The sequence below is a fragment of the Triturus cristatus genome, chromosome 3_2 (genome assembly GCF_964204655.1).
Source record: "Triturus cristatus chromosome 3_2, aTriCri1.1, whole genome shotgun sequence".
NCBI classification, from domain to species: domain Eukaryota; kingdom Metazoa; phylum Chordata; class Amphibia; order Caudata; family Salamandridae; genus Triturus; species Triturus cristatus.
In genome coordinates this window covers 817471612-817485897 of record NC_140584.1, presented here as the reverse complement: position 1 = coordinate 817485897, position 14286 = coordinate 817471612, and the positions used below count along the sequence as shown (strand labels likewise).

Here is a 14286-nt window from a genome sequence, read left to right as displayed (position 1 = left end):
CTCTGCACTCCGCTGAGATATTTAGATGCTGAAATTCGCAGTGTTCAGGAGCCAGGCCGCTAAGTGCAGTGATTTCGAGTCCGGATGAAGCCCTTCTCCCCGGAACATCGTCAGGAGTGACGGTATTGGCTGGAGGCGAATCGGGCGTTCCTCCGACAGTAGTAGAAGCTCCGTGAACCAGTGTTGCCTGGGCCACCATGGTGCTATCAGGATTATCTTGCACGGTTCCTTTTTGATCTTCATAAGAACACGTGGCAGGAGGGGAATTGGAGGAAAGGCGTATGCAAAGACGCCTGACCATGCCATCAAAAACACATTCCCCCAAGATCCCCGTTAGGGAAGCCAGCTTGCGAAGAACTGGCATTTTTTGTTCTCAACTGTTGCGAAGAGGTCTTCTGTCGGTTTTCCCCATCTTTGGAAGATGCTGTCTAAACTCCCTCGGTCGAGCTCCCACTCGTGGCAGGTGGATTTGAGCCTGCTGGGAGTATCCGTCTTGACATTCTGATCCCCTGGGAGATGTTCCGCTGTTATGGATATCTTGTGTTGCAGTGCCCATTCCCATACCTTCTGGGCTTTTTAAGACAGGGAGATTGATCTTGTACCTCCCTGTTTGTTTAAATAGTGCATTGCTCTCATGTTGTCCGTTCTTATTAACACAGCTGATCCCTGTATCCTTGGTAGGAACGCTAGCAATGCTAAGCGGACGGCTCTGAGTTCCAAGAGGTTGATGTGCATTTGCTGTTCGTGCAACTTCCAGCGACCGCTGACTTGGAGGTCCTGAAGGAACGTTCCCCAGCCTTCTAAGGGTGCATCTGTCGTAATCACCAGTGGGGCTGGATGTGTAAGGAATGAAAGACGCTGCAAGATGTTCCGCTTTTGGGTCCACCATGTTGTCGCATGACTAGATCGTCGAAAGATCCCTCCGCCTGATGCCATTGTAGATCCAGTTGCTCTTGCAACGGACGCATCCTTAGCCTGCAGAAAGGTACGAGGGGAATGCAAGATGATATCGTTCACAGCAATGATTTGTACTTGCATACTGAAAGACACTTTCTTCTTATAAAACTCTGGGATAGAGATATTATTCCCAGCTATCTTTCCTTGGAGGGGAACGCTTTGTTTACCTCTGTGTCTAGTATCGCTCCCAAGAAGGTGATGTTTTGTGTCGGCTAAAGACATGATTTTTCTTTGTTTAAAGTCAGACCTAACCTGGCAAACCGTTCCATGCAAGCCGTTGTTGATGACCGGGCCGGGCCGATGCTGCTGATGGCGCTTTGACCAACCAGTCGTCGAGGTAAGGAAATACTTGGCGTTTGTTTCCTTAGACAGCTGCCACTGGGGCCAGGCATTTCGTAAAAATTCTCAGGGCTGACTTCAGGCCGAAAGGAAGTACCTTGAATTGGTAATGCTCTCCGGCCACCATGAACTGAAGGTACTGCCTGTGGGAAGGGTGGATGGGGATGTGAAAGTACGCATCCTGTAGGTCTAATTTGGTCATATGATCTCATGGGTCTAAGAGCAGCAGAATATCTTGGAGGGAAATCATTCTGAAAGATTGTTTCTTGAGATAGATGTTTGGGGACCTGAGGTCCAAAATAGGACGCCATTGGAGAACATTTTTCTTGACTAGAAAAAAACAGGAATAAAATCCCCTTCCTCTCTGGGAGTTCGGTACCGGTTCTATTGCTCTCTTTCGGAGCATTGTCCGAATCTCCCGAAGCATCTGATGTAAGCATTTGACCTCTTGATGTTTCGGCGGTGTACAAGGGGGCGTTTTGCAGTAGTTCTAGAGTGTGTCCGAATTGTATTATGTTGAGGACCCATTGGTCCGTAGTTAATTGCTGCCAATTGTGAAGATGATAAGTAATTTTTCCACCCAGGGGAACATGTGACGTAAGAGGAATAGGTGTATCCGGAGTCAGAAAGTTGTCATTGTCGTCGGGTGTTGTCCTTCCCCTGACGACCTCCTCGACCTCTAGGAGTAGATTTTGTGTAACCTCCTGTTTGTCGTTGTGTATTCTGCTGACGGTAGGGCTGAGATGAAGTGGAGTAAGAAGTGTATCTGCCTTGTTAGTAACCTCCTCTATAGGAGGATTGGCCCCAACCTCTCGAGCCTCGAAAAGGAACCTTCCTATATTGCAGCATTCCCAGTGATTTTGCGGTGCCGGTATCTTTTTTGATACTCTGCAGAGCCTCGTCGATGTGTTTTCCGAACAAATTCTCTCCACTGAAGGGAAGGTCCAAAATTTTATTCTGGACTTCAGGCCTCTTCCTGTTCATCATCAGAGATCACTGGCTCTTGTTGAGACCTTGTTAGTGGTGATATAGGCAAGGACTCTGGTAAAACCTCTTGCCGTTGCACTGGCGTACTTGGAATAGAGCGTGGCTGAGATGTAGTCACCGGTATCTTTTGAGAAGTATGAGGTATAGGATGCCTCCTTTTATAATCATCTAACGTAAACTGCAGATCCGATAGCAATGAAGACAGAACGCTCACCATCTCTTCCTGGTACTCCTTGCGATAGTGTTGCTGGGGACGATCCCGAAACCCCTCATATTCGTCTTCCCAGTCATCCTCTTATCACTTTCCATGCAACTGCGGCGGGCTACTGGCGTAGCTAAAAGGGCCATCATCATCCTCCTCCTCCTGGGACTCTTCCTCTTCTAACAGGTGGGATGGTACTGGAGGGGTCATCTTACTTGGAGAGGTAAGATCTGGGGTAATTCTCCTCTTCCTGGCAAATTCCCGTTTTTCTGGGGTTTTTTCTCTCGTCGACGAGCCCGTCGACGAGATCGCCATCAAAATCGCCGATGAAACTATCGTCGTCGATATTGCCGTCGTCGTCGCTGCTGTTACTATCGTCGTCGTTGCCGTCGACGGTCCTGTTGTTGCTGCCGTCAACGACGTGATCGTGGTCGTCGTCGATGCAGTCGTCGTCGAAGGTCTCGCGTCGACACTGCCGTCGACAATGCCACCGTCGACGGAGATATAGCTCTAGAAGTATGTTTTACCTCAGTTTTCTTCCAGGACGACGCTATTTTCTTTGTCGAAGCGCCCGTCGACGACGTAGATTTCTCCAATTTTTCCTCAGGAGGTGTGGAAGCCGGCTTCTTGAATGAATGTTTGACTTTAGGGGGTGATTTTGAGGGATCTGAGCTTGTCCGCTTTGTATGTTTTACCCCTGAAGCATGACCCTTGCTCTCCTTTTCCTTACGTGGAGGAGATTTTGAGGGACTGCGCTAAGTAGACCCAATAGTGGCCTTTTTAAGGGCCTTCTCAGGTCTTTCCCCGGAGGTATGAGCCTGAGGAGATCTGCTTCTTTTCTGAGATCTCCTAGAAGTTGTAGACACCTCATCACTGTCACTAGACATGACGTCTTTCCTGGTTTTAAGTTTATGAAGCCATAGTAAAAGCCTTCTTTCACGATCCCTCAGTGTTTTATTAGAAAAGGTACGACATACCTTACAGTCCTTTGCCTGATGGTCTGGATAAAGACAGTATATGCAATCTTTATGAGAGTCGTCTGTATATAGCCTTTTCTTTGAACAGGTAGCACAGGCTCTAAATAAACCTTTCTTCTCTTTGTCAGCCATTCTCAGGAGTTGGTGAAGAAAAAAGCAGTTGAAGAACTCTCAAATCCAGAGTGAAGTAGAAATAAACTGTAGAATTTGAGCAGAGCTCAAAGGAGACTCCCTAGCACAACCTGCGGTAGAAAATCTGAGGGGCAAGAGGTTCTCTCAGGAGTGTTCTGGAGGGTGAGAGGCTCTGATTGGTTCAGAGACAAGTTTGGTCCTTTTTTACATAACGAAGGTTATGGGTTGCAAAAGGGAAATGGGCCTAGGCCTCTTTTCAGTTTGCTATACTACTAAGCAATGCTTTTTTATGTACCGGAGACTCCCGTCTCGACGACGGGGAATGATTCAGGCATGTGAATCTATGAAAGCTCCAATACTGGAGTAATTGGGTTTAAATTACCACTGCGACCCAGACCCCTTTAAAGTGACTGCTAGTAACCAAACAAACACCAACGCCACATCAACAAGTATGTTGAGCAGGGTTGCATGGGGCTACAATAGCCTGGACTTTCACACTTAAGCATAGGAGAACTGAACCAAGATCAGGCATCAGTGGGTGGGAAAGTCAAACCCTGTACAACTAAGCCAATGCCTTATTTATCGCAACAGATGAAGCGCTGGACACGTATGTACTTCAAGAAAGGACTAAACCTAGAATTCAGTGGTAGTGAGATCTTTCAGATTCTTCAACTGCTGCACAATTATCAAATCATACATAAAATGTTTTGTAAATTTACGCCATTTGTAACTATGCATTAATTTATTTCCTGAAAATATGCAAATTTAATCCTCAACTTTTTTTTTCCAGTCCTCATTGTGCAATAAACTGGAGTAGGAGTTATCAGGGGCCCTGATCCTATATGTTCCGTCTTGGATCAGCCCCCTCCCCCTTATAAATACAAGGGAATGGAGGAGATATTTTATCCATCCGGCAGGACCCCCCTTTTCTACAATTCCATAGACCTCAACTTTTACCTAAATGAGCTAATTTTCCAAACCATTTCCCTTCATTGAAGTGGTCTAATGTTGCCCTCAAATACCAGCTTTTCATTTGGAAAATAAGCTACGCTTTCCACAACCTAAACTACATAAAAAAAAAATTTAAATTTAAGAACACTTTTTGCTCCAGGATATAGGCTTTAATTTCTGGCTAATAAACCAATGTCCCCAAACAGGGTTATTTCACTTTCTTTGTTGCAGAACTACTACAGATACTCTCCCACATCACAATCCCGAACCAAAGGATACAGATCATCCAAAGACTTATGACATTCCTGTCTACACCACTGCCATGGCCCATGGGGAGATCATGACTGAAGCAACATGTATCAATTGCATACTACAAATAGAAGTCTGTATATTCCTGAAATGCTCCCTTGTTAAGGCTTCTATAAACCATGCTGAAACCAGTAACTACTGACCTGTTTCAAGCCTTTTCAAGTCCCACTGGACCACAACAGATATTCTGTATGATGATCTTGCAAAAAAAAACGGTGCCAGGAAGCCAAACAGACTTTAGGAAACAAGCTCAGTATCCAAACACATAAAAGATCAAAAGAGTTACACAAAATACAATATAGCCCTCACAGGGGCTCAAGGTACTCCGTAGTGACAGACAAGACTTACACAGGAGACAACAGTGCAGTAGAATCAAAACACTCGAACCTCACTGCTTATGACCTAGAATCAAAACCCATAATACAATACATATGCAGAGAAGCATCAATGTAGGGACAAAACACATTCAACAGACCACACCACTCTCACTCCTCAGCCAGTGAAGGTTGAAAGACTTCCCATTAACAAACTTTCTCACATGGTGCCGCTTCAATGGGAAAAATCACAATCACAGGCATCAATGGCTCAAGTACTAAAAACTGCAAGTGGCTAGGAACTGTCGACCAGTACTCTATGTGAAAAGGGAACTGAATTCTGTATCTCCACAACGGCCCCAACAGCGCTGGGATGCCTGGCTTCACCCTGGGGATGCCCAGGAGTGGACATTTCACAGGGGAAAACCAGGAAGGGTTCCCTAACGGTATGAGTACAGCGCCGGGAAACCCCGGAATGGGGTAGCTGTGCGCTATAGAAGTACAAACACAAACACATTTACATTTACATTTAAAACTGAGACACAAAAAATAAATTAAGGGGAACATTAACAGAGCCAGATACTGAAAGTTTTTTACTTTAAAGCTATATTTCAATTTGATTCAATGCAATTATTACTCATTGGGATGGACTGCCTTCTGCCCTTGTACCTCCCATCATTATTGAATAAAACCCTAATAAACATGCATTTTAAAAATGAAAGTAGGATGCACTCTGGAGTAAATGTTCAAGTTTCCTCTACCCTTGTATCCTGTAAAACCTTTCACAACTTTGGCTTGCCTCTAAGAGAGGGGTGCTGTTCACAGCCTCACTGTTGAAACACCAACCATCTCTTTCAGTGACCATACCTTCGGTTAGGATGACTCCATGGTTGATCCCAAGCGCGACCTGCAGAACAGGCTTTGCTCCCCATCCAAGAAGCCTTTGAGGGCTAAAACGCTTAGATCGAGCCTGCCAGGTATGGACCAGGCCTCTTCCTCTGGGGTCATCTCCCTCCTCGGAGCTGCAAACAAATGAATGTAAGGGTTACTAAGGAAAGTTATTAAAAAATGTACAAATGCTTGAATGGGGCCGACTGCATAGCCTTCTAAGTTTGGCAGATGAAAAGAAAAAGGGAACAAGGGGAAAAAGTGATTTACCCAGGATCACACAATCAGTTAAAGGGGAAGTGGGATCTAGCACTTGAGTTTCCTGATTCAACAGCCATCAACTGTTTTTTTTACTATATTGATAACATTTTTCATTAGTATAACAACATTGCTACAGAACAAAAGCATAACATATTGTTCCAATATTTTCAGTTCTTTAACATTCAGGGTAATAAAGTAGTCACATTGACACATAACGTTATACCACATTATGAAGCCCAACATATTACATTAAAAATGTAGTATTTGAATCAACTGAACTAAACTTAATTAGCAGATACAAGTGAACCATATAATTTCTTTCTCTGAGCTGAAGGAGAAGAAAGAAGAAATATTCTTGCTATTTAGTTTTATACATAGTGCGCCTTCCCTCAATCTAACAAACCCCATCGTAAACTACTTTATTTCCATGGTTTATTCACTCCATACATGTAAATTAGCCCCTGGAGCATAAACAACTTTATGTCTGCAGAGTGCTGTTATGTTCTACATTGTCCTCTGTATTAAATCGAGGGAGGTCTCTCATCTGATTTGGCTTCCAACTCTTCTAGAAACTTCTCTCAGTTTATGCAACATATATCTAGACCACAACTGCTCCTTGGAGCAGAGCATGAGTCAATTTCTGCGTACGACCACTTAATCAGATAATAATGGGGCAGCAGCAGACTTCCATGTCATGGCTATTTGCTGCTTCGCCAGCACCATGTCTAGATTCACAAGCCTACTGACATACTTTGTCTTTTTCATATGACTGCATACGTCTAGTGTGTATTTAGACAGGTCTAGCAGAAGCAGCACCTTAGTTGGTTCTGATTCCTTCCATAGTACTTGTTACCAAAACCGCGATTGTACTGGACACCGCCACACCACAAGGTAAAGGTCTACTTCTAATTCTGCGCATCTGGGACATTTGTCAGAAGCTCCCGGATACATATATTCTATACGCTTAGGAGTGTAACATGTGTGATGTATTAATTGAATTGAGTGGATCTCAGGCTGGCATTCCTCAAGATCAGTTTCACAGAACTCAGACATTTTTCCCAGCCTCCCCAAATGATCAACTCCACCGCTGTCCAAGGTATAACGTGGTGCAATTTAGTAATACCTGACAAGTAGGTATGGAGTGGTCTAGATTTCACTTGAATATAGGTTATCCAGCCCCGTTGTGCTACCCTTTTTGCCTGTGATTTAGACTGAGGTTCCAATTAGCCATTCAAAAATACTCTGTCCAGCCAGCATCGTCAGCAGGTCTGCACCGCTTTTGTCACTGAATTTGTGCTGCGACAAAATGCAGTTCATAACTTTATCCACCAAGTTCCCCCTCTGCTATTGGTCCATATGATTTTGTCAGCCCAAAGCCTATATCTCCCCATCCTCATATCAAGAACACAAGCAATGACTGCAATACTCTGCAAAAAGACTTCTTTAGCAGTACCGGTAGCGCTGAAAAGTAATACTGAAATCTAGCATTTTGGAGACCGCGACCATGCCCCCTGGTGACAGAGGACAAGAACATCAAAAAGGGAGAGATGCTCAAAATTGCCATCAATAAGATTGTCTTCGGTGAGGTATATGTTTACCCCTAAGTATTTTATGGTTTCTAATTTCCACTGTTATTAGGAAACAGGAAGTGTCCTCCTTTAGGCATCTGTTATTTTGGGCACAAGAAATAGACAGAACTAGTCCCAAATAATTTTGAGACTTGAAATATGGACAGATTTTTTTAGTAGCTGTATTAAGTTAACTCTGGGTGTGTCTGCTTGTAGTTATACTGATGCAGCATTTGAATATAATAATATTATGTGGCACCCTTGATCTATGGTTATCCCCCAGCATGGGCCTTTAGACTGCAGTAAGCACGCCAAAGGCTACATGACCAAATAAACAAATATAGGGGAAAGGGGCAGAGCTTTCAATAAAAAAAATGTCCCAGAGATTGTCCTTTGCTCGTGGAAACTCTGGCCACTGGTAAGTTGTACCCAGCTCAGAAAGTCAGGGTCAACCCCCATTTCACTTGGTACTGCCATCAGATACAGCCAACTTACTGTTTCAAAAGCCTTCTCAATATCTAGGCAGTCTACCCAGCCATTACAGCATTACGTTTAGCCCAATCCATAATCCTAAACAAACAGCACATGTTGAGATGTGTATTTCTGCCTGGGTTGAAGCCATTTTGATCTGGCTTGACCACGGGTACAGCCATCAACTTAACATTTCTAAAATGTTTCTATCCTATATATGTTTTCTAAAGCTGATCTTCCCCTTTCAAAGGATGTCACCGGCATTCCTACAGATAAGGCTTTCTTCCCTTTGGGGACAGGCTTCTTTACCTTGGCCATCACTAGACGTCATCGACACGTGATCAAGTGATTGAAGGCAACTGATGTGGCACCCAACCTCCAACAGCCATCGTATTTCCTAAAGAGGCAACGTCTGTCACAAATTGCTAATAGAGAAAATATCCCTTTAAAGGACTGTGAGAATCTGGCCTGATATATGGTGTGCACTGTAACTTTGGTTTCGCGTATGCATTTTTTCACCCTACCTACACGTTGCACCCGTCGCCAAATGGATTGAATGGACATAAACTCATGCGTGGGATGCTGCATCCCTTCAAAGAAGTTAAAATTAATTGTGTTTTTACCATCTCGTGTATACGAACATGTCGAGTTCCATATGTGTAGAGTTGTATACAATAATGGATTACCAGTATGGTTACATTGTAGCATCAGCGTGTTTAACATTTTGAGGGAGGGCGGGGTAAAAGAATATTTCTGTCTGGAGGTATACCATATTCAGGTTCCGTCAACAGTTGGCAATCGAAAGGAGTTGGGTTCACATTGATGGAAGGTCAGAGCAGTGCATTGTGGGTTTTGAAGTGTTTGAAAACCTACGGAGTACTACCTCGCACAATACTACTGGCTGATAGAGATGGGTAGAGTCACGATGTTTAATTTAATGAGTGTGAAGCGGGAGTAACATTTTCGTAACGCCGCTTTCATCAAAGAAAATCTTGCAAGGAAACAGAGTACATCGTTCGAAATCATTAAGGTATAAGGGGAAAGCCTAGGCATGTGTTGTGTATTACGAGGGTACGGTCATGAGGTATATCGAGGGTTTATACGTCAGGGTGGGTACCTGTGGACAAGAGAGCAAAATAAGGTTGGGTTACCATTTTGTATAAGAGCTGGTACAGACAGGTTTGTTGTTGTATATGATTTTGTTAGAAGGAGAACGCTGAACTGTGTTAACTAATACAATGAGGTATATGCACATATAGTTCTTTATAAGATGGCATTTTAATACATTGTTCTTTTTACTTATAGTCAACCCCTGAAGAAGGGCCACTTATTGGCCCGAAATGCATTGGGTACACGAAGTTCTGTGACTAAGGATGTATTGTGTATGCGACACGTACTCAGAAAAAGGCCCGGATGGGCATATCTGCAGTATAAGAAGCTGTTCAAATGCTACTGCATCCAACACAAGATGTCTACAAGAAATAAAATCTACTCATGAAATTTATTTGGAAGACTTTGGAATGATTATTTTGACAAATCTGGATATTTTGGTCAACAAATATGGTGAACGACTTGATAGGCTGTGCACCGGATTGGAGTGGATACTCCTCTCCTTGTTTCTGATGTTGACCACGGGTACAGCCATCAACTTAACATTTCTAAAATGTTTCTATCCTATATATGTTTTCTAAAGCTGATCTTCCCCTTTCAAAGGATGTCACCGGCATTCCTACAGATAAGGCTTTCTTCCCTTTGGGGACAGGCTTCTTTACCTTGGCCATCACTAGACGTCATCAACACGTGATCAAGTGATTGAAGGCAACTGATGTGGCACCCAACCTCCAACAGCCATCGTATTTCCTAAAGAGGCAACATCTGTCACAAATTGCTAATAGAGAAAATATCCCTTTAAAGGACTGTGAGAATCTGGCCTGATATATGATGTACACTTATGTAAGTGGACACCCTGCACCTGTCCAGACAACCCTTATGGTGATTTAAGAGGTCACAGACAACCTTAGAAAGCTCTCTAAGTGGTAGCTGTGGACAGCAGCCTCCATGCTAAGTCCATAAGGAGTGTAACACAGCTTGTTTTAGCAGAATGTAACCTTATAGTATAGATTAGGTGAAAAAGAACCACTCAAGGTATTTATAAAAGGAAATTGTTAATTACCAGTAGACATCTGTTCTTGGCATGTGGAGCTATAGAGTCAGATACTGTGCATAGATCGCCATCTAGTGTTGGGCCCGGATGTTTGCAGTTTGTTTTTCTTCGAAGAAGTCTTTCCAGTCACGAGGTAGGTGACTCCTCCTTTTGGTGAAAGTGCGCATGGGCATCGACTTCATCTTCAGATTGTTTTCCCGCAGAGGGAGAGAATGGAGTAGTAGTAAAGAATAGATATATATTTATATATATTTGGGGAAAGCTTCTCGTTGCTGAGTGCGGTTTATCTTGTGGACATTCCCCGCCGAGCTGATATATATATATATATATATATATATACAAGCTCCAAGTGTTCCCACCAGTTTGCCATGCACTCCAGCAGCAGAGATTCCACGCAGGTCTCACAATGCACAGGCTGTAGCCGACGCGTTTCGGAGAGATTCCTTTTTCGAGGCTGGTTCACCGGATGCACAAAGTTTCCAAACCGCACCAACTGGTGGGAACACTTGGAGCTTGTATTTTTCACGCGGCCTCCCAGCCGCGGTCCGTGCACCACCGCGGAAACAGCGGGCCATGGTTTAGCATCCAGCTAAGCCTGTTGGGAACAGCAGACCCCAGAATCATCAGGCCCACATATCACGGGACCCATCCAAGGGTTTTGATCAGGGGACCCAGATGCACTCGACCGATTGCGGTAGCAAGAACCGCACTTCAAGTCCCAGAAGATCTTGGGGCATTGCTTCATTAAAGCTTGACCGATCAGCCTATCAGCAGGCGGATATGGCAATAAGAGGTGCGGTTTGGAAACTTTGTGCATCCGGTGAACCAGCCTCGAAAAAGGAATCTCTCCGAAACGCGTCGGCTACAGCCTGTGCATTGTGAGACCTGCGTGGAATCTCTGCTGCTGGAGTGCATGGCAAACTGGTGGGAACACTTGGAGCTTGTATTTTTCACGCGGCCTCCCAGCCGCGGTCCGTGCACCACCGCGGAAACAGCGGGCCATGGTTTAGCATCCAGCTAAGCCTGTTGGGAACAGCAGACCCCAGAATCATCAGGCCCACATATCACGGGACCCATCCAAGGGTTTTGATCAGGGGACCCAGATGCACTCGACCGATTGCGGTAGCAAGAACCGCACTTCAAGTCCCAGAAGATCTTGGGGCATTGCTTCATTAAAGCTTGACCGATCAGCCTATCAGCAGGCGGATATGGCAATAAGAAGTGCGGTTTGGAAACTTTGTGCATCCGGTGAACTAGCCTCGAAAAAGGAATCTCTCCGAAACGCGTCGGCTACAGCCTGTGCATTGTGAGACCTGCGTGGAATCTCTGCTGCTGGAGTGCATGGCAAACTGGTGGGAACACTTGGAGCTTGTATTTTTCACGCGGCCTCCCAGCCGCGGTCCGTGCACCACCGCGGAAACAGCGGGCCATGGTTTAGCATCCAGCTAAGCCTGTTGGGAACAGCAGACCCCAGAATCATCAGGCCCACATATCACGGGACCCATCCAAGGGTTTTGATCAGGGGACCCAGATGCACTCGACCGATTGCGGTAGCAAGAACCGCACTTCAAGTCCCAGAAGATCTTGGGGCATTGCTTCATTAAAGCTTGACCGATCAGCCTATCAGCAGGCGGATATGGCAATAAGAGGTGCGGTTTGGAAACTTTGTGCATCCGGTGAACCAGCCTCGAAAAAGGAATCTCTCCGAAACGCGTCGGCTACAGCCTGTGCATTGTGAGACCTGCGTGGAATCTCTGCTGCTGGAGTGCATGGCAAACTGGTGGGAACACTTGGAGCTTGTATTTTTCACGCGGCCTCCCAGCCGCGGTCCGTGCACCACCGCGGAAACAGCGGGCCATGGTTTAGCATCCAGCTAAGCCTGTTGGGAACAGCAGACCCCAGAATCATCAGGCCCACATATCACGGGACCCATCCAAGGGTTTTGATCAGGGGACCCAGATGCACTCGACCGATTGCGGTAGCAAGAACCGCACTTCAAGTCCCAGAAGATCTTGGGGCATTGCTTCATTAAAGCTTGACCGATCAGCCTATCAGCAGGCGGATATGGCAATAAGAAGTGCGGTTTGGAAACTTTGTGCATCCGGTGAACCAGCCTCGAAAAAGGAATCTCTCCGAAACGCGTCGGCTACAGCCTGTGCATTGTGAGACCTGCGTGGAATCTCTGCTGCTGGAGTGCATGGCAAACTGGTGGGAACACTTGGAGCTTGTATTTTTCACGCGGCCTCCCAGCCGCGGTCCGTGCACCACCGCGGAAACAGCGGGCCATGGTTTAGCATCCAGCTAAGCCTGTTGGGAACAGCAGACCCCAGAATCATCAGGCCCACATATCACGGGACCCATCCAAGGGTTTTGATCAGGGGACCCAGATGCACTCGACCGATTGCGGTAGCAAGAACCGCACTTCAAGTCCCAGAAGATCTTGGGGCATTGCTTCATTAAAGCTTGACCGATCAGCCTATCAGCAGGCGGATATGGCAATAAGAGGTGCGGTTTGGAAACTTTGTGCATCCGGTGAACCAGCCTCGAAAAAGGAATCTCTCCGAAACGCGTCGGCTACAGCCTGTGCATTGTGAGACCTGTGTGGAATCTCTGCTGCTGGAGTGCATGGCAAACTGGTGGGAACACTTGGAGCTTGTATTTTTCACGCGGCCTCCCAGCCGCGGTCCGTGCACCACCGCGGAAACAGCGGGCCATGGTTTAGCATCCAGCTAAGCCTGTTGGGAACAGCAGACCCCAGAATCATCAGGCCCACATATCACGGGACCCATCCAAGGGTTTTGATCAGGGGACCCAGATGCACTCGACCGATTGCGGTAGCAAGAACCGCACTTCAAGTCCCAGAAGATCTTGGGGCATTGCTTCATTAAAGCTTGACCGATCAGCCTATCAGCAGGCGGATATGGCAATAAGAGGTGCGGTTTGGAAACTTTGTGCATCCGGTGAACTAGCCTCGAAAAAGGAATCTCTCCGAAACGCGTCGGCTACAGCCTGTGCATTGTGAGACCTGCGTGGAATCTCTGCTGCTGGAGTGCATGGCAAACTGGTGGGAACACTTGGAGCTTGTATTTTTCACGCGGCCTCCCAGCCGCGGTCCGTGCACCACCGCGGAAACAGCGGGCCATGGTTTAGCATCCAGCTAAGCCTGTTGGGAACAGCAGACCCCAGAATCATCAGGCCCACATATCACGGGACCCATCCAAGGGTTTTGATCAGGGGACCCAGATGCACTCGACCGATTGCGGTAGCAAGAACCGCACTTCAAGTCCCAGAAGATCTTGGGGCATTGCTTCATTAAAGCTTGACCGATCAGCCTATCAGCAGGCGGATATGGCAATAAGAGGTGCGGTTTGGAAACTTTGTGCATCCGGTGAACCAGCCTCGAAAAAGGAATCTCTCCGAAACGCGTCGGCTACAGCCTGTGCATTGTGAGACCTGCGTGGAATCTCTGCTGCTGGAGTGCATGGCAAACTGGTGGGAACACTTGGAGCTTGTATTTTTCACGCGGCCTCCCAGCCGCGGTCCGTGCACCACCGCGGAAACAGCGGGCCATGGTTTAGCATCCAGCTAAGCCTGTTGGGAACAGCAGACCCCAGAATCATCAGGCCCACATATCACGGGACCCATCCAAGGGTTTTGATCAGGGGACCCAGATGCACTCGACCGATTGCGGTAGCAAGAACCGCACTTCAAGTCCCAGAAGATCTTGGGGCATTGCTTCATTAAAGCTTGACCGATCAGCCTATCA

General features: G+C 46.2%; 1 protein-coding gene across 2 annotated transcripts in view; it reads right to left on the bottom strand.

Moving 5' to 3' along the window:
- Positions 1–14286, bottom strand: part of ALS2 (alsin Rho guanine nucleotide exchange factor ALS2) — a 1262853-nt gene that overhangs the window by 1105457 nt on the left and 143110 nt on the right. For both annotated transcript variants that reach the window (XM_085648975.1, XM_085648976.1), the window contains exon 3: positions 6036–6190. In XM_085648975.1, the coding sequence (XP_085505101.1) occupies positions 6036–6190 (155 nt within the window). The remainder of the gene's footprint in view (positions 1–6035; positions 6191–14286) is intronic.